The sequence below is a fragment of the Clinocottus analis genome, unplaced genomic scaffold, assembly GCF_023055335.1.
Source record: "Clinocottus analis isolate CAN_PGR_092001 unplaced genomic scaffold, fCliAna1.0.p SCAF_16, whole genome shotgun sequence".
Classification (NCBI taxonomy): domain Eukaryota; kingdom Metazoa; phylum Chordata; class Actinopteri; order Perciformes; family Cottidae; genus Clinocottus; species Clinocottus analis.
Genome location: NW_027175887.1, coordinates 13,444,450 through 13,464,749, shown reverse-complemented (window position 1 = coordinate 13,464,749; position 20,300 = coordinate 13,444,450). Strand labels below are relative to the sequence as shown.

The window sequence follows — 20,300 nt, the reverse complement described above, 5'->3', positions numbered from 1 at the left end:
GCATGTTAATGTTACCGATTCTGTGTTTTGAACATAACACTCGGTGAACGATTTTTGTTCCCATTGCGGCGTACGAGCCTCTGCCTTTGACATTATGGTCTGTTCAGCACATGATTACTGTGCCGTTATGAAACCTTCAACACTTTAAAGATCCACATATTCAGTTTATGCCTCGAGTTGGACGAGAAGATTGATCGATAATACATCAATATGTAAACTGAACATGCAAACAGTGGTACCAAAGTATCCCTTAAAGGCTTCATAAGAGAACTATATATAATATATTGTGTGTGGTAGAATATGAGTCCCCTGTGATATTATGATATTCATATTAAGCCTGAATGAATATAGGTTATGGATCGTGTTCTCTGGCTAAAACACTATTGATCCTCAATGAATGCAACTGTGTTTGTTGTGTCGTTTGTGTGTCTGTGTTCGGTCCTCAGTCCCTCACCTGCAGTGTCTCGGCTCTCCACGCGGCCTCCTGAGGTTACCTGAGCCTGCTCACCGGCTCAAAGCCTCGGCTGATGGACATGTTTAGTCTTTATTCGACGGTGTCAGAGCAACAGAAGCTGACGCTGCTCTCCAACCTGCTGCTGCTCCTCCAGGTGAGAGAGCAGCGTCAGCTTCTGTTGCTCTGACGTCTAGTTTTCTCACTTTCTTGCAGTTCATGGAAAAGTTTCTCTTCGTGGCTTCGCTCCTGTTTATGCAACAGTGTCTGCTGTGAAGAACGCCTGAGAGGAACTAGACAATGCCTGCACATGTCCTCGCTCGCAGTCCCTCGGCTGACATGCTGTTTGATTGCGGCGATCTTACCTCAGAGGCTCATGGCTGGCTTTATGTAAATCCACTTGAAGGTTGCAGTGTTTTGCCACTGATGCAAGAGACGGCATCGGGTCTACTGAGGTTGTTTTCAGTTTCACGAGGTTTTCGCTGTCCAACCGAGCAAAACCGGGTGTCATTTCAACGTTGCATCATGGAGCGAATCGCCAACAAACTAAAACTGATGTCCAAAAATCTGTAAAAGGCTGTGACACTTTATTAAAAACACAAAACTAGAACAATCAAAGTCTGTGTTCGCGATGGACCCAAACATCTCAGAGGCCACGAGGTTCACAGCGAAGTGCAGCGAGGAGAATCCAGATGTGTGAACACGCATCACCAAATACTCTTTCCACAGATGAGCAAACACATTGGCTTGGAAGAGAAACTGGAGCTGTGAGGCTCATCGTGTGTACAAAAGAGAGGATGTAGGATTTGAACAAAGCTTACCTCGATGAAAATTCAGGAAATTCATTATATTTTTACACTTTTAAGAAGCACAACTACAACACAGATTAAGAAAAATAATCCTTAATTTGCAGTATCAACTTTGTTTAAGTTTATTTGCACCGTCTTAGATCATCTTAGATGTCCTTAAGCCATGAGTGGAAAACATCCTAAAAGCAAAAAGTTATATATATATATATATATATATATATATATATATATATATATATATATATATATATATATATATATATATATATATATGTATGTATGTATGTATGTATGTATGTATATATATATATATATGTATATATATATATATATATGTATATATATATATATATATATGTATATATATATATATATATATGTATATATATATATATATATGTATGTATATATATATATATATATGTATATATATATATATATATGTATGTATATATATATATATATGTATATATATGTATATATATATATATGTATATATATATATATATATATATATGTATATATATATATATGTATATATATATATATGTATATAGTGATTCTCATCAGCTAGATATTTAAATGAAGCATGTCTTCTTTCAAGATTTTTGCATTTTTTTTCCTGACAATTAGAGGATGAATTGAATCTGCGTTTGTTTTTAAATGTTCATGTATTTGTAGTAAATTCAGAATACTGATCCAACTCATTTAAAGCGTTTAAAGCATTTAAAACGTTTACAATAAAAAGGTGTGTAACGGCAGTAAATACACTCTCCTACATGAGAAGACTGCCACCTTCTGGCCATCCGGATGAAGTGAAGGTTTGTTTGAATAATAAAGTACCGGTAAAACAAAAGAGATCGTGACATTTAAAACGTTACATTTTCGATTGTAATTCAATGTCAGTTTCCTTCACATCATCAAAGTCAAGACTCCCACCATCACGCAGACCCCCTGCAGTGAGGCCCTGCCTCCTGATGACCTGACCAGTTTCTCAATCGGATGAAGCGTTTGGCTGGCGAGCAGCTTCCTGTCGGAGGGAATCCACAGAGTGCATTCATACGGCTGGTTCAGGCTTCCTTCCTTTACCTCGATCGTACTGGAGACGTTGTACCGCCCGTGGCGGCCCATCTGTTGCAGTGTGCTGGCCGAGTGTGTGAAGTTAACGTCTCCCTGGACCCAGTGGACGGTGCCGATGGGGTAAACTCCACTGAACCAGCACTCAGCGTGAGACTCCTGGATAGAGGAGCCGTACCTTTCAACGCAGTCTGTAAAGATCAAACACTTTTAGACGGATTCAATAGAAGAAAAACGGGGTTTTTAAAACACGTACAGGTGCTCACCTTGTACTGTCACTGTAGTTCTGCTCGACTTTGCTCCAAAGGTGGAGCGTAGTTTGCAGGCGTACTCTCCCTGGTGGGCCGGCATCACGTTGAGGAGAGTCAGACTGAGTGTGTGGACGAGCGGCTGCGGGGTCGTCCTCTCACACGCGACCTCAGGGTCATGCCAGCCGTCTCCGTCACACACACTTTTGTTATTCGTATCCAGCCAGGAAAATAACTTAATGTCCAACCGGCGCGATGAGTTGGCGTCACATGTCAACGTCACGTTTTGGCCACACCGAGTAACCACCTGGGCATCGGTCCGCAGCGTCACACCTTGACTGGCTGAACCATGAGAGAGAGAGAGAGAGAGAGAGAGAGAGGGGGATGAATAAAAGCTACAAAACACGGTCTGATGAATGATTTCATTGTCATTTCTCAAATCTGATCCACGAAGCAACACCTGTAAAAAAAATCACTTTGTTTAATTTGCTCTGAGCCCTTCTTTATTCAATAACTTGACGCGCTCTAGCCGGATGCTAGCTGCCGAGCTAACGTTGACAGAGGTCTCACTCTGATGAAAAAACACTGTATGAATTCATGTTTAAAAGTTTTGTTAAATAGCACATCGTCGATATTGTTGTTGTAGGAGAAAACTTGGACTGGTATCAGGAAGAAGCAGGCGAGCTGTTCCCATTATTTATGTATCTAGTATTGATCTTCTCATCTAACTCTCAGCAAGAAACACAAGGACTGTAATTCTCAGGATGTGGAAATATTCCTACAACTCATGCTGTGCGGTTATGTATGTGGATGAAGATATGAATTTATGAGCGTTTGTCGGTGTCGATGTGCAAGTATATAAAGGTTAACATTTATACTACACGCTAAACTGTTCATACTAATATCACTGTTTTTATTATTTACGATTTATTTTCATTTAAATGTCGAGGATTGTTTTGTTGTGTTGAAACTGCAAAATAAAAAGAAGAAATTAAAACAAATAAAAAATAGAAAAAAAATATGTATATGTAGCTCAAGGTTGGACTGTGACAGCTGGAGGTCTCCTCGTTTCTCTTCAAAAGCTACTTGTCTTTTGATGCACCATCATCGTTCTGCCTGTACGCTGTGAGCGTTTCAGTCAGTTTGAAGCAAACAGGTTTTGATAAACGTCTCCTTTCATGCACAAAGCACAACCTCACCAGCGATGGCGACTGCCGACGAGAACCAGAGGACGGACACCCAGCCAACAGCACGCCCAGTCTTCACCCCCGAGGAGAAACTCATGGCTTTCATCTGCGTTGAAATCCATAATTATCACATTAGATGAACCAGATGAAAGCCCAACACACACAACTGGCTGGACTGAACCTGTGTGTGTGTGTGTGTGTGTGTGTGTGTGTACTCACCATGCAGAGGATCTGTTGTGTGTGTAGCAGCGCTCACAGAGCCGAGCTCAGCGTTTTGGGGGAAAGTTTCCATGGCGTTGGCAGCACGTCCCAACGTGAGCAGACTAGTCCTGGAATGATGGCCGAGGAACAAGAGTCAGACGTTCCTCCTTCTTTCCTGGTGTCTGGATGAAGATCTTTTCTCAAACATTCAATTCCAGCTGAACATTTTAGTGTTCTTTCTTTAATGAAAGGTTATAGAATGTGTTATTCTGAAACGTGTACATTTGATATGTTTAATATCGTATCGATTACTTTGATTTAATCGTTTTTACTCCAGAGAGAAGTCTTAAAACATATTTATTCATCATTCAACAATTCTGTGTTCCTTAATATCAAAATCAAGGCCCTGTAAATATATATATTCAGATGTTTTCTGTCTGCTTCTGTGCTGTTTTGACAATGTGCAGTGTGTGCCGTCGGATCGTAAGAGGTTGACTTCTTTCCACTTGGGTTTCTTCAGGAAGTTTGATTACAGCACATTGAAGTAACCTTCCGTATGAAAGATGAAGACAGTTTATACGGACACTCTTTACTTTATGAACTGGACCCATCAGCTGCCCCGCTCATCTTCCTGGGGTCCACGGAAAAGACAAAACATAACATTTAAAACATGACGTAAAGCAAACAGTTAAAACAGTCAAACACAGTTTAAACAGTCCAGTCAGATGAAAGCAGTCAGAGACTATGATGCGTATGATCTTCATAACTTCTCAGCCTTTTGTTCACCAGCGTTTGGGTTTGGTTTGGTGAAGGTTTGAGTCGCTTCTCACTCCACTTAAATCTCCCGTAGGAGAGGCCAGACATGTGCTTCTCTCAGCGTGGCCTAGTGGGGAAAACCTCACATGGACTCAAGAGCATCTATGAATGTTGTACAAGTCAAATCTCCATAATGCAGGAACTGGGTTTTGTTTGTCTTCTCGGGGCTGACCTTTCCGTTGCGTTGCTCTCTGACACCTCGGCCGGGGAAGTTTGTTTAATGCTGAAAGAACAAACTCGGTGGGCTGGAATGAAATAAATAAAAGACAAGTATCATTGGCTCGTTTCCAAAATCCTGCTGCTGCATGTGCTGCATGGTTGTGTGAGTCCTGCTGACAGCAAAATCAATTGTTTATCCGTAAATAATTTAAAACGCTTCAAGCCTCTATATAGCACATCATAGCAATAATTGCAATGTGGATGTATTGGATTCCACTTCACTTTCACCCCCTACGTGCTAAAACTTCCAGCATCGAGCTGGAGTGTCACAACAAACCCTGAAGATGAGCTGCGCTGTGTGGAGGAGGCGAGGCCGGGTGTCAAGGAGCAGAACTGGTGGAAAACACAGGAGCAACGATATCTGCTCAGACGTCTCCAAACACCCTCAGGGATCCTGCATGAAAGAGAAGGCAGGCATGAAACGACAAGTTCCTCTTTCACACAATGGAAAGGATGCGTCATCAACTTCTAGTAGTGAGGAACCTTTGTTGAAATAACTTTACATTGATTGAACTAATGATCTATTCATTGGTATTACAAGGAGTTCTTGTTATCTTATGGCATCAAATAACATCATAAATAGACTAAATGTAAACAGATTTCTGTAATATAACTTCCAGTTTACATGGATGGAGAGGATGAGGTATTATTTTGTACACTGGACAAATTCGTAAGGAACACCTTGTGTGTTTACATGTGACACCTGAAAGTGCAATGCAAAGAATACAAGTGAATACTACGGGTCCTGTCCATTAAGCTATTGGAGTGAATTAATTCAAACTGATTTAAGTGTGTTTGTTCTGCAGACTCCATGTTAAGGGTCCACTTTCTGTCAGTGTGCAGTATCATTGAGTTGACTTTCTATCACCTAATAATACAACAAATTTACATCCAGAAATATTAAATCATTTGCAGTCGGAGGCAAGCACATATTCTCTCACTTAGCTGTGTCAATACCCAGAGGGAAAACTGATGTTTAGTGGATGTGAATATGGCAAGAAGAAGCAGATTGAATGCAAACAGGTTGACATGTAAGCATGTGGGATCATGCGATGACAATGAAACACCCCGACAACCACCAAGAAGTACTGTCTGGTCTGTACACGAGCACTGAAGATGAAGATGAAGATGAAGAGCAGCAGGTGAGCAACGTGGCACTGAGGACGCCTGGTGGACAGGAGAGGAACGGACAGCTGGAGTCTTGACAGTCTGGGTCACGATATCTCATGTTTAGCGTGCCGTGTTTCATTCTTTAAAAGCCTCAACTGTAAGGTAGCTTTTTTTTATTTATTATATATTTACTTGTTTTTGTCAAAACCAAATTTTTGATGAATGTAAAAAAAAAAATCTATATATGTATAAATTCTGCTTGCATTTCTCAGATCCGTGTGTTTTTATGTTCCATGATGTTGTAAAGGTATTTTATCGGGCTAAAAGCCCGCGTGCCTCTTTGCTTGCCTTCTTTTTTTTTTTTTACGTCGCCATTCTTCCGTCGGGAACTGCGTGTTTAACCTCAAGTTGCAATGCATTGTGGGTAATTCCCTTAGGCAAAGTCAGCATCTAATGTCGACTTACGGAAAGTGTCCATGAAGGGCTCAAAATGTCCGCCACAGATCCGCCTCAAAGTCTGCGCGTCCGTCAGGGTGGAGATTAGGATTGGGCCTTCCTCCAGCCACGCTTAACCCCGAGCTCACACCTGCCTCTACACCTGCACCTGAAGGATGCGCCTCTCTCCGTGCAGGGCGGTGTGAAGGGAGGCGCTGCTGTATAAATGAACATACGGTTGGTTTCTCAGAAGGATTACAGAAGAACTACTGGCCCTATTTTCATAAAACTGTCTCCGAGTGCAGCAGTGGCCAAAGAAGAGCTCATTAAATTGTGGACCGCTCTCTCTCTCTGAATGCACTTCTAGTTTCTACTGCGATCAAAGCCACAATGATGATGAGTGCATTTGATTTTCTTTCCATTTTGTAAACATAAGTCTGCATTTTACTCTTGTTTTTCCCAGATGTACGGTTCCCTTGTTATATACAGTGTTTAGTATAAAGGGGAATGCTTTCAAGAGATCTCTGTCCTTGGGCGTCTGAGTCCAAACCAAACAGTGGGAGGAAGAGAGAAACTGCACTCAGGAGACAAGTAGGCAGACGGAGACGAAGATAGAAGCTCAGACAGAGGGCCAGTACATGTCAGTGAGATAACACATATTGGTGGATAGTGCAGTTGTGAAGAGGTCATTGTTAAGCACTAGAAGAAGGAGAAGAAGAAGGCAAAAAATAAGAACATATAGACGAGAAGACTCAGGATTGGACTGGAAAGGAAATGAAAAGATACAGCTGAAGTGTAAGAGATAACCTGACACGATGCTGCTGCTGCTGCTGCAGCTGACAGTTTCCCTGCTTCAACTCTCTCTATGATTCATCTCTTCATCAAAAGGGTGTGAGAGGTTATCTCCGATTCAATGAACACTTCCTTTTCCGCGATTGTTTTTCGTCCACTTGTGCAGCCAAAGCTAGATATTGCTTTAAAATATAAAGGAAAAAAGAAAAGAAAAAGATTCTTGTCTGTCAGTAGACACACACACGCACACACACACACACACACACACACACACACACACACGCACACACACACACACACACACACACACACACACGCACACACGCACACACACGCACACACACACACACACACACACACACACACGCATAAAGCTTTCCCTGATGCTCTTGCCGAGGTTCTCTGTCACTCACTCCTGTAATGACGCCCTGCAGTCGGCCATGTTGTCGGCCATGTTGTCGCTTTACATTAAGTGAATGTGATCTGACCGGTGGTGCATTTTAAAATCTCAGTCTGTTTGGGCTGCAGGCCAAGAGGCAAAGCCGAGGAGGCCCGATATAGTAAGAGTGAAAACAGTTGCCATGGCAACACAGGATGGCGTCCATTAGGCGGACGCTGGACGTGGCCTCGGATGACTCAATGACGGTCACTCGGCGACTTTACGGATGGTACAGCGGGGAGAGCGAGGTCAAACGACAAGGGACAACTGTGCCTTTGTGCTTGTGCCAGAAGATAACCACAGTATCATCTGTTTTAAGTTATTAGTTCACAACCTATTCACTTTCGAAAACATATTCTATTAAATGCAATTAAAAGCCACACGTCTTAAAATAAAAATGCCATCGTTTTACAAGTCTTTTAAGAGCCATAATTAATGACTAACGAGTAGTTCGCTGCGCGGGGCTGTCATTCTGCGTTCAGGCCGCTGGGTGTCGCTGCTGAGCTGCTGTCTGTGTGTCGGAGCTGTCCACGGTGCTGAAACGGGTCCTGAAACCTCCACGGGAACAAACAGCTTGTGTTACATGTTAAAAATGGAGCTAAATGCATTATTGGAGACAATTATATAATTATTATGAATTGGAGTTTTGCTGAATTAATCCATTAAGTTCATTGTCTTTATGATGAGTTAACTTGTATTAATCTACTAGAAGTGAATCCACAGTAGACCTGTAGCATGCCCCGCTGGCATTTACATGGATCTGACTTGTTTCTAATACACTACTATGCAACTCACTACTTAGCCTACAAGCCTCTAGACGTTTACACACTAAAGCCTCATATATTGTCTGTGTCTTCATCCATCTTCAGTTAAAAAAATAAAAACAAACACAGAAAACAAACGTGTCCTTTTCTCGTGAGAGTCGTCAGATGGCGCTATCGGCACACTCTCGCCACGAGAAGAGTCAGCGAGTCCTCCGTCGACTGAGAGGAGACCAAGGAGCTCAACAGTCATGTGTAGTTGCAGCCGATGCCGCTGCACGTCGGTCCGCGTCCGGACAAACACAACTCACCAAAGGGAGACTGACTGAGTTTTGTTCCTCATTATTCCTCTGCAGAACCGGAAAGGAGGACTATCGACCATCTGCTCCAGCAGGACGCACCGTCCGGATTCCCGCTAAAGTTGTTCACACACACACACACACACACACACACGCACACGCACACGCACACGCACACGCACGCACACGCACGCACACGCACACGCGCGCGCTCAGCACAGCACGGTCAGCTGTGGGACCGGGAAGTTGTCCTCTCCGCTGCGCTCTGTGTCAACCCTCAGGACTCTGGTTAAAAGTTATGTTTTTGGCGCGGGTTGCTGCGGGTTTGATGGTGACGCCGACGCGCACAATGTTCAGAGGACGCGGCGCTTTCGACGTGTGTGGGAAATGATCGCAGCCAGCACCGACCTTTCCATTATGGTGAGGAGATGTCTTCTCACTTTCAAACCGTTCAGGTAAGAGCACGTTGTCGCGGGTCTTTTACAAACACACGTTGCATCCAAGACAGGCGTCTCCACTGCCTCGCTTGGTTTTATACATTGCATGTTGTTGTATTCTCATTATAAGAAAAAAAAAGAAGACAAATGACACGATGCAGTTGAAATATAAGAATACAGACAACCCGCAGCATTGATCAATTGGTCAATGCAATCATGTTGTGCATTTTGTGTGTTTTTTCCTGCAGTAGAGAAAGCGCCCTTGGCATTCATTCTTTTTATTGGAGCCATTGGCATTAATTGGAACAACTGAATGCCTGCTGCGCTATAATTAAGGTTTGCTTACACAGCTAAAACTTTCCCCAGCAGCAGCAGCAGCAGCAGCAGCTGGAGAGGAGTGAAAGCAACTCAAGCAGATATAAACTCATTAAAACTTACACGTCTAACTAGATGGGTTGTACACAAGCTGCGGGGCTCACTGGCATTAATATGGTATCGTGATGGAGGAGCTAATATGAGGAGTCTCTCTTTCAGAAGTGCCCTGATGTCTTACAGCTGTCTGGTTCAATACAATCGTGTTGACATTATGGCTCCGAAACTGTTTGAACTGCAACTGTCACTGCAGAGTCCTGTACGTGTGTTTTTCCCATAAAGCACGCGCACGCTTCCCTTGAACATCAAATCCCTTTTCTTCACCATTACCTCACAAATTGGATAGTGTTAGGGCGCTCTCACACGCTCTCACACGCTCTCACACGCTCTCACACGCTTTTCGCTGAGTGACTGCAGCCTCTCGACAGTTTTCCGCCTTATAAAAATTCCAGCAAGCAAGCTGTGTCGTATCAGGATGGAAGTGCGACAATCTGTCCTGCAGCTCCTCTCTGTAAAAGAAGGATTGTTTCCAAATGTTTTCTCAGCACGAGCGCTGGAGAAAGACGAGACAGTTTTAAAGTAATCGGTCCAAAGCATTTGGTTTCCAAAAGCTGGAGGACTTTCGCTGTTTTCTCCAAATTGCAACCATTCGCCTGTAAGTTAATGCTTTTATTTTTGGATGTTCGCCCGCTGAGCACAGTGTGATGCAGAAAACACATCCATGCCATGGTTCGTTTGAGACGACACACTCAAGCGAGTACACAATACTTTTCTGTGGGTTGATTGGTAGAATACGAACTATGTCCACGCTCCAGGAAGCCTGACAGAGGACTTAAAGTGATGTTATCTCATGTGCATGTGGCTGAGAGATAAAGCCAACATCATATATCACAACACAGCTACAGATAACACGGTATATATATCATGCTTTATGGCGGCTCAATAAAGAAATACACCGTATAAAATAACCACATGTATACTCCAGTGTGGTCTTTGAATACCAGGGGTGGGGGGAAAAATCGATACAGCGTAGTATCGCGATATTTTGCGTGGCGATATTGTATCGATACACGGAAGCCGAGTATCGATGTTTTATTTAATCAATTCTAAACTTTTTGGTCCTGAAATAATAAAATCAATGATTTTTTTTGTTGACAAAGTTTTAATTGGGAGACAATTTGCGGTTTTAAAAAAAAAAGGTAATAAATCGCAATACTCAACGTATTGCAGTAGCGTGATAATATCGTATCGGGACTTAAGTATCGTGACAATATCGTATCGTTGGACCTCTGGCGTTTCCCACCCCTACGAGATACTTGAAACATGGAAAGTATTGTCTCATTCACCTTAGAACGTTACTGCAAAATGAACATAACAATTTCAAGCGAAGTTATAGATACAAAAAATCTATAATTTCTATACACTGACACAAACGTTTGGACTAGTTTCGTTGGAGTGAGTTTGATCAAATTCTGTCAATATATGCTTGTTATCTGCTTCAATCTAGACGACACAATTGTGTATCACAATGTCTCGGAAACACAATTTCGTCCCAGTTCCACTGAAAGATGAAACATTCTCATTTTGCATGACCGCAACCTTTAGTGGACGTGAGCGCTCTCGCAGCACACGCCCTGTTTCAAATGTTCTTCTCCCACTTTCTTGTGAATGCATCCGTCCTCTGAACGAGCTCTAACCTCTTCGCGCTCTCGTGTCACTTGATCCGCCGCCTCCCGCAGGATCTTCGTGGTGGGGATCGGCTTCTTCAGCCTGTGCTTTCTGATGACCTCTCTCGGGGGCCAGTTCTCGGCCAAGAGATCCGGAGATTCCCCCTTCACGGTGCGAGCTGAAGGTAAGCCTGCAGTTTCCCGTCAGCGCCGCTTGGTCGCCTCTGTCGGCCGGCGCTCGGTAACGAACAGGCCGGGGTCACGCTGAGAGCGTCGCGGGGGCTTCCTTGATTGCTGCCAGGGGGGCGGACAGAGACGCTGACTTTGCTCATCACGGATGCAGCGGGGGGAGAGGGGGGGAGGGGGGGTACATGTCGCCCGGAGAGGCTCCATCTTCTCCTTTTTTTAACACCCGCTTTCATCTTTGCTCATTGCCCACATGACCTTGATCTGACTCACATTAACTCATTTTAGGAGCAGTGCAGTTCAGCTGAGGTTGGATGTATGCGACTCTTTTATGAATCTGTGCATGTTATGTGAATCTCGGATGTATTCCCGTCGCATAAATACACCACATGTATCATGTAGAGCAGTGGTTCTCAAACTTTTTCTGTCACGCTCCACTTTGGAGGAAGCAAAATGTTCACCGCCCCAACAACATGGGAACAAAAGGGTCCAACTTGAGACTCCTCCATCCGTGCTGTTTAATTAATAGATTAAAGAAAATGTAAATCCCTTTCAAGTAAACCAGATTGCTCCATCTGACAAAAACTAAGAACATATGCAATCACTTTGTTAAAACAATGCAAATAAAGTTATACATGTCCAAAAAATTACTCATATTTGGCAAAAAAAGATGACCATGGAAGCCGGTTGGATCCCTGTTTTCTCCACATAGTTTCATGTTGAGGAAGCCCCAGAGCTTCACAGCAGCACAACGCTCCTGAATTACTCAGGATGATGGGTAAAATGCAGAGAATGATTCCCAACTGTGGGATTAATAAAGGATTCTTAAAAAAAATTTAAAAAATAAATGAAGAATCTGCATCTCCTCCCTCGCGCCCTACCTGTAGTACCTGCGCGCCCCACTAGAGGGTCGCGCCCCACAGTTTGAGAACCACTGATGTCGAGGAAGTTGTTTGCCAGAGGATTTGCTTTTTGCTCGTAAGCTCACTGAAGCAAACACAAGCTACTGAGTGTGATGTCATCATGAGTTGTGTATTTGCTTCTCAGTGAGAGCATCTTTCATGTATCACAAAGCGCGCGTGATCATGCTGCAGTCCTAAACGGGGAATCAACAAGTTTCTTTGGACAACTCTAATCTTAAACATCTCCAATGAAGCCGGCAACATTTACTTTGCCTTTCGCAGAAATAAAATTTGAAAAAATCCAAACAATTTCCAAGTGCCACCTCCCCGAGAGGAACGTGTTATCTTTCTCAGCACGTTCTCTGTGTTTGCGCAATGTGCCTCTGCATATAAACCACGACAGCGCGAGCCCTCTGAGAGACTCGTGTGTTCGCTTTTGGACTTTTGTCTCTCACCTTTTCTTTGCCGCCGGGCACACTGTTGACACTGCGTGTCATCCTCTGCGGCGCGTACCAGCTGGCACGGGAAGAAGCGACGCAAATGAGGCGATGGCAATCATTTCATCCCTCTTGAATAATACGGTCCGTCGTTTGGGCCAATCAGTGAGCAGCATATCGCCCCGGCGCGGGATGTTAGAGCGTTGAAATGTCTTTGACTGGCTGAATTTAATGGCCGTGCCATTAGACTGTTGGCTCATAGACGGAGAGCTTTCTCTGGCAAATCAGTGGGCGTCTGAAAGTGTAGTGATGGGACGAAGTAGGAAGGAGCATCAGGTGTCATCACCGCAGACAATTTCAAGGCTATCACGCGCTTAAGAAATGGTATTACGCAGGGCTGATTCAGGAGGGAGAGAGAGAGAGAGAGAGAGAGAGAGAGAGAGAGAGAGAGAGAGAGAGAGAGAGAGAGAGAGAGCTGTCTGATTAATTAACCACTGGCAGGCTGCTGTCAGGGGAAGGCGTTCGGCCTCCAACTCATTAAACACCGCCTCGCCGCAAACCAGGGAGAGCCAAGCTATGTAAATTCTCCCCCTCTGTGTGCGAGTGCGTGTGTTTGTGTACGGGCACATGTTTTGGGGATGAGGATTAGCGGCACGGGGAGTGTGCGTAATGAATGAGCCGGGATGAATTGTTCAGTGGTGCGGCAACTTGATCAAACTCACAGCCATCCAGTCTGTGCTGAGCTGCAGGACGCGCACACGTCCACCCGCAGCCATGCTGTCACTCAACGTGTGTCCGTGTGTGTGTGTCCGTGTGTGTGTGAGAGCCATGCATTCATGCAGGAAATGTTGTGTTCTCATAAAAGCAGTGGATGCACGTGAACATGCGCAGTGTTTTGCATCTGAAAGGGTAAACAAAATGGCCGCGCGGCGCTGAGAGAACCCACTACCCTGTTTATTGCCCGAAGAGGGAAAGGTGTGAAGAAAAATATGTAATTATTGTCTTGCCACCCTCTCTCTCTCTCTCTCTCTCTCTCTCTCTCTCTCTCTCTCTCTCTCTCTCTCTCTCTCTCTCTCTCTCTTCATATTTCATGTGTTTCTCTCCAGCTCAGTCGATCTCACCTGTTTTGGTATTATTTTGATGTCAAAAATCTTCCCGAAGCTGCACAAAAAAAAAAAATCGCACACCTGCGTTTCAGCTTTTCGCCGTCAAAAACATCTGCCATTTCCTGCATTTATATATTTTTATCCAGCACAAACGCAGCACAGTGCTCCACTCTTTGACGCCCCAGAGGCCCAGAATGAGTTTTGCATTTGGATCCCAAGTTCTGAATCCAGTTGCGTGCTTTTCCTTCATCACTTGCTTTTGAAGGTATAGAAGCTAATGATGTGGAGAAAATGTAAAAAAGGGGAGGAGGGGGCAGAATTTTTACCCGAGTTGGAAGCATGAAAGTGGGAAGCGTTTGATCCGAGATATCTTAAAGGCTCCAGAGGTCTGCTGTAGCTTCCTAATAAGCTCTTTGAAGACCACCTTCACAGTGTGTCCGTTTACCACATGGGGTCTTCCTGCAGCTTTGTCACAAAGGAAGAAATAGCCCTCGCATGCTTTCAGGTTTTATCCCGGTCAGAGCAGGACTAAATGGTTCAGATGTTAATGCGTTCTTTATTCCTCCCTGTAGGCTCCATTACCTCAGCTTTTTATATCCAGCGTCCTCTTAGGTGATGGAAAAAAAACAACACATTTTGGATGATTCAACAAAAGCAGATGCTTTCCCTCTGTCTTTAGCCCCATCCTTGTCTCTGTACATTACATGTGCCCCTTAATGTATCGTGCTGTATGCATATTGCCACAAAAAAAAGACAACAGCCCTGATTGAATGGACTGCTGAGACTCTGCCTTTTTCCACGATGGTTTAATCCATCACTGAGTCACGGAGCGGAGCTCCAGGTCTGGAGGCAGCGTCGTGTTCGGTATCCTGTCCCCTGCCATCCTCTCACAGACTGTGACAGGACTTTCTTTTTTATCTCACGGCTCAGCAGTCCTCTCGACGTGACGCACGGGGATGAGTCCAAACCGGTCCTTCCAGACGCCGCTCCTCGTGAGGGGCGTGGCGCGTGTGTCGTCCATCAAAGCGGTGAACTTCAGCGCTTTGGTTTCAGCGGAAAGATGGGATAATCGGCTCGAAATATGGAAGTGAGCTGTGGATGATGTGAATAAAACAAACCGGTCCGTGCTACTGGTGCAACTTCACCAGGAGTTAAGAAGTGGCCACGGATGTTCTGCTAGCAGTCTGGCGGCGTGTTGGACAAAGAAGGAAACAGAGGTGTGAATAAAAGATGACCGCTCGTTGTTCACTCCTTCACACGTTCCTGTCAGCAGCGGAGAGAAGCCGGTGATTGTCTCTCTGATTGTGAGGAAGAAACCACAACAGAGGTTTCACCGATTGCTTCTGCCGAGATGGGCAGTTACACACTGGACCGTGTCTCAGCTCGCTTTATTGTTCAGCGCTCTGAGATTGTTGAAGCATCATCTGAAGCACGTAGGGCTGAAGCTGACCCACAACATGTTATTGTGTTATTGTTGAGCATAACAATAGACACCCTTGTACAACAGACACACATAGACACACATCACAATAGACACACGAGTACAATATTTGTAGATGTACGAGGGGTGTCACTAATAGTGAGAGGGGAAACACTGTGTGTGTGTGTGTGTGTGTGTGTGTGTGTGTGTGTGTGTGTGTGTGTGTGTGTGTGTGTGTGTGTGTGTGCGTATATATGTGTATATATATATATATATATATATATATATATATATATATATATATATATATATATATATGTATGTATGAGGGTCTGTATGTGTGTATATACATCTGTGTATAATAGACACATTTTAAACAGATTATATATTGTAATATATTTAGATTGCTCATTAGTTTGAGGTAGAATTGACTTGTGAAAACAATACATGACATTTGTTTGTGTTGCTGTATTCCTCATTTCATTAAACTGTCTCCTGGGGAACCAGCTGGAAATTAATACGAGAGTTGTGATTGTTTCTGTAAATTAGCTTCACCTTTATCTGCATGTTGGTGTGTGTGTGTGTGTGTGTGTGTGTGTGTGTGTCGCGTGGACACGCAGTACACACATACACACAGTCAACAAACGCACCAACGCTAAAGCAACTCATTTAAAACACCCTGACAACAGCCGTGTGCTCTTTCGTTGTTTAATATGATGTGAAAGGGAATCTGGGATGCCGTTTTATTCCAGCGTCTTCTGGAGCATATGAAATGTCAGCTGTGTGGGGTGAGCTGCAAACTGGGTCAGCAAGTTAACTCCCAGACTCGGTTTAGGTAGACTTTTCTATTCTTGTTGCTTCTTTTGCATTCGCGCAAGATTGTCAGCGTGAAAACAGGAAACGTGTTTATGCAAATGTTCATCATATTTTTATGGTTCCACAAAATCTGAACAGTGAGAGCATAAAAGAGAATAAAACCAAACCTCCCGTTCTGGGAGATGATCGTATGCAGCGTGTCACTTGTGTGTCTGTGTGAATCGGGGAGTGTGTGTGTGTGTGTGTGTGTGTGTAGGAAATATTAGAGCCTGAGCTCTGTGTGTAAGTCATCCTGAGCTCGCCTTCTTAGTTGCCAGGTGTGCGTGTATCAAACATCGAATGATAGCTCAACGCTGGGAAAAATCAATAAGCGTGAGGCTGCGGTGTTTAATAACACACCACCAAGCTTCTAACTCGACGTGTTGCGTCTGCAGACTGGGAGGACCGGGAGGGGTCAGAGGTCAACACAAAGGAAAGAGACAGACTCAGGTTTTAATTGAAGCTATAGAAGAAGAAAAAAGACGGGTAGTTTTCCCCGTTTCGCGGGCTGTCAGGTGCAATAAGAGGCCGGAGCTGCCCGGGAGGATAAGTGGCAGGTTTTCTGCTCTAATAGCGTCTGGATGTCAGCCGCCCCCATTACACAAAGAATAGGAAGGAGAAAAAAACCTCAATCTCAATCAGCCTTTTCCGTAATGAATATTTGAATTGGGAGTGAGCGGACGTGTGTGTGTGTGTGTGTGTGTGTGTGTGTGTGTGTGAGGGAGCAGACCAGGAGGGAACACAGGAACTCATCCTGGCGGCAGGTGAGGCGGAGAGGTCTCGCCATAGCCGGCATGCACATCAGCAGGGAGGCCGGGACTTATTTATTTATCTGGTTCTCAATTACGCTGACGGGGAGCGGACATATTTAATTAATATGAATCAAACATGACACACGGCTATAATCACTTGTTGATGAGTCAATTAAAAAATGCAGATATGCTGTATATATTTTAATTTGCTCTGAAATTAAAAAGTGTTAGATTAGACGCGACTGAACTGAACTAATAAACTGGCTTCTGTTGCTGTCGGACAACATGTCCCCTCAACTCAACATTACACAGAATAAATGTCTTCAGTTGGAGGAGATTTTAATCTGTGAGCTTTTTGTTCTGGCCAAATTGGACAAGACTGGTTTTCATTGCAGCAACTTTATTGCTTCTTTCTTCCGGGTTGCATCCAGTATTTTGTTGACAGTGTGTGTGTGTGTGTGTGTTTAGTTATATGTGTTTTTTTTTGTATGCCACGCTAGTGCTGTGGCATTGTCCTTATTTAAAGAAAATGCTCATTAAAACCTCATGCGACGTTGCTCTCTATCCACGTATTTTATTTGACCATTTTTTGCCTCTTCCATTGAAGGGATCCCACACACTCTGCAGAGATTACACACACCGTCTGCATGTGGGAGTTGCTGGTAGCAGAATCAGCCACAGTGTTGTGCGACTCCCTCTGAGACTAAACCCTCGCGCTGCAGAGGGCCGAGGGGCTGAGAAGCACCGCCGCGCTTTCTCTTAAACCTGATTTTCCTTGTGCTTCTCTATGAATCTCTTCGTGTCCCTGCTGCTTCTAAATCTCCTCGGAGGACTTCTGACTCCGGTGGGGGGGGAGTTTAATGAAACGTACTGAACCACAAAATACCCGCCATGAATAAGAAAGACAGCCTTTGTGTTGTTTTTAAAGAGATGTGAATTCTGAATGAACCGCACGGCCTGATCAATAAAAGCAGACGCGCTCGACGGCGCTTTTGGAGCCAAACACCAGTCAGTCGGTCATGTGAAACGCTTTTAGTTGCGGCGGCTCAGTAAAGAAGAGTAAGGCCGTACAGGTTCAACAGGTAAGGTTGTTTATCGGAGCAGATCAGGCCCAGGGGGTCATCCCAAGTCTCTTATTTGTAATTTCCTCGAGTTAGCGTGTATAATTATTGGAAGCCCGGTGTAGCCTCCAGAAGAATTCACCTCAACAACTTCTCTCGTTCTCGTAATTCATTTCCTTTAATCACAAGTAAAGTAACAAGCGCCGCAGTTGCAAAGGCAGGTTGACCGTCCAGAACAACGGCCCGGACGGCCGGAAGTTGCTCTTTAATACACGGTTTTCCGTCATCACCATATAAGCAAAGTAACATTTAATTGTCTCCAACCTGTCAAGAGGAGGAGAATCCTGTGTCCTCCTCCTCAGTATCCTGATGAACAGGTGTGTGTGTTGAACAGTGCAGGCGTGTGACTGAAGTTCCCCTTGAGAACCGGACATTTCATAGACACAACTACAGCTGCATCGCTGTGTTGTACTGACCTCGCCAACCTAACCTGAACGTCTCTAGACATGAATAGGAAGAGCATGAACAGAAATGTTGGATTTAAATATATCAAATATTTCAATCTGTCAATGAAAACAGCTGGTTTGACATTGACCAATCGCTGCTCACGGTGCAAACAGTGATTGATGGACATTAGATGCTGCTTCGAGTCGTATTGAACCTTCATTTACGTCCTCCATCGTTCTCAGCCTGGCAAACTGAAGCATGTCTGTGCGTCAGCTCCAGCACTCAGTGAGTCCCTCCATAGGCGCCTGTTTACATCTGGCCGGCCGGTGTTTCTCGGTGCACTCGGCAGGCTACAGTACAAATGGCCATCTAATTGGACTTTGTTCATGATATCGATTGTGCCGCGGCACTTCCGAAATTGAGTCGTTAAAGGAGATTAGCTGCTGCTAAATCGGCCCTTTATTAAGCAGCAGATGAGGAATGACAAAGAGGAGCCTCTACATTAGCGCACAGATACCATCAGTTCCTGCTGCACCGCTGTCAGCCAGCCAGACTGCGCATTGCAAAATAAAACACATTAGCCGATGTTGTTTTTCCCCCCGAGAGGCAGCGGGGACTCACGAGGGAAAAAAAAGCAGTCTGATGAACAGTTGATTGCAAACATATATAATGCTTAGTTCTAAAAAAAAAAGAAAAAAGAAAAACGTGCCGCGTAGGAAAGCTGCCGGGTCTCGGTAATGGTGATTTACGGGCACAATGTGTACGAGGAGCATCGCTGTGAAGAAATGTGAGTTCTTCCCACACTTGAACCCTGGAGGCTTCGTTTAGATTTAGTGCTGCGAGCTGATGGAGGATCCTCTGCGCTGAGTCCACTGAACGAAATGCACGAGGAGAACGGCACGGTCATTGTTTTGGTGATTTGAGTGCTCAAGGTTTGGGTTTTGCAGTTGACGTGCGACGGCTTTCAGGCAGTCGGTGGACATCAATAGGCAGAGTGTGTTCACTATAGTACAGTAATGCATTAGCGTGCAGTGCTTTATTCCCTCCTGAATCTCATCTCCTCTCTGTGTCATTCATCTTGGAAATTGTTAAACTGCTGCGAATCTGAATGGGAAGTCATTTAGTCACTTTCTGTCTGTGGAGGGAAAAGAAAAAGTTGTCTTCACTGCTGAATTATTCAAAGCGAGACGTCTTTAGTTCACTGTGTGTGTGTGTGTGTGTGTGTGTGTGTGTGTGTGTGTGTGTGTGTGTGTGTGTGTGGAGATATTACAGAAATGACTGAACAGTGCTAAGCCAAAGACCAATTAGGTAGAAACAATAAAGGGAAGTGATTTCTGGGGATATCTTGACTCCAGACTGCAGCTTTTTTTGTAATTCTTGTTTGTGATGTGAGTGCTTCTCTTTCTTCTCAGATACACACACACACACACACACACACACACACACACACACACATGCAGACACACACACACACACACATGCAGACACACACACACACACACACACATGCAGACACACACACACACACACACATACAGACAGACCGACACACACACATGCACACAGACTGAGACACACACATGCACGCAGACTGATGCACACACATGCACACAGACTGACACACACACACATGCACACAGACTGACACACACACACATGCACACAGACTGATGCACACACATGCAGACAGACTGACACACACACACACACACACACACACACACACACGCACACAGACCAGTAGTTGTGGGTGTTTTTTCCTCTCGGTCCTTATTTTATTTACTGGTGATCTAATACAATTTCTTTCCAAGGAA

General features: G+C 44.3%; 2 protein-coding genes across 4 annotated transcripts in view; one reads left to right on the top strand and one right to left on the bottom strand.

The window, feature by feature from the left end:
• Nucleotides 1-1,854: 1,854 nt before the first annotated feature.
• Nucleotides 1,855-12,933, bottom strand: LOC137786690 (uncharacterized). 3 transcript variants are annotated; one of them, XM_068578742.1, is made up of 8 exons: nt 6,584-6,761; nt 5,286-5,402; nt 4,962-5,034; nt 4,760-4,856; nt 3,992-4,604; nt 3,785-3,878; nt 2,604-2,927; nt 1,855-2,528 (listed from the first exon to the last, which is right to left on the bottom strand). In XM_068578742.1, the coding sequence occupies exons 5-8, from the start codon at nt 3,992-3,994 to the stop codon at nt 2,173-2,175; spliced, it is 777 nt and encodes a 258-aa protein (XP_068434843.1). In that variant the 5' UTR covers nt 3,995-4,604; nt 4,760-4,856; nt 4,962-5,034; nt 5,286-5,402; nt 6,584-6,761; the 3' UTR covers nt 1,855-2,172. The 3 variants fall into 3 exon arrangements, with proteins under 3 accessions (XP_068434843.1, XP_068434842.1, XP_068434841.1); XM_068578741.1 differs by lacking the exon at nt 6,584-6,761 and adding an exon at nt 12,864-12,933 and having other exon boundaries at nt 3,992-4,856; XM_068578740.1 differs by having other exon boundaries at nt 3,992-4,856.
• Nucleotides 9,061-20,300, top strand: part of LOC137786691 (alpha-1,6-mannosylglycoprotein 6-beta-N-acetylglucosaminyltransferase B-like) — a 49,820-nt gene continuing 38,580 nt past the window's right edge. Inside the window, exons 1-2 of the mRNA XM_068578743.1 lie at nt 9,061-9,299; nt 11,393-11,505. Coding sequence (XP_068434844.1) covers nt 9,232-9,299; nt 11,393-11,505 — 181 coding nt within the window. The 5' untranslated portion in view covers nt 9,061-9,231. The remainder of the gene's footprint in view (nt 9,300-11,392; nt 11,506-20,300) is intronic.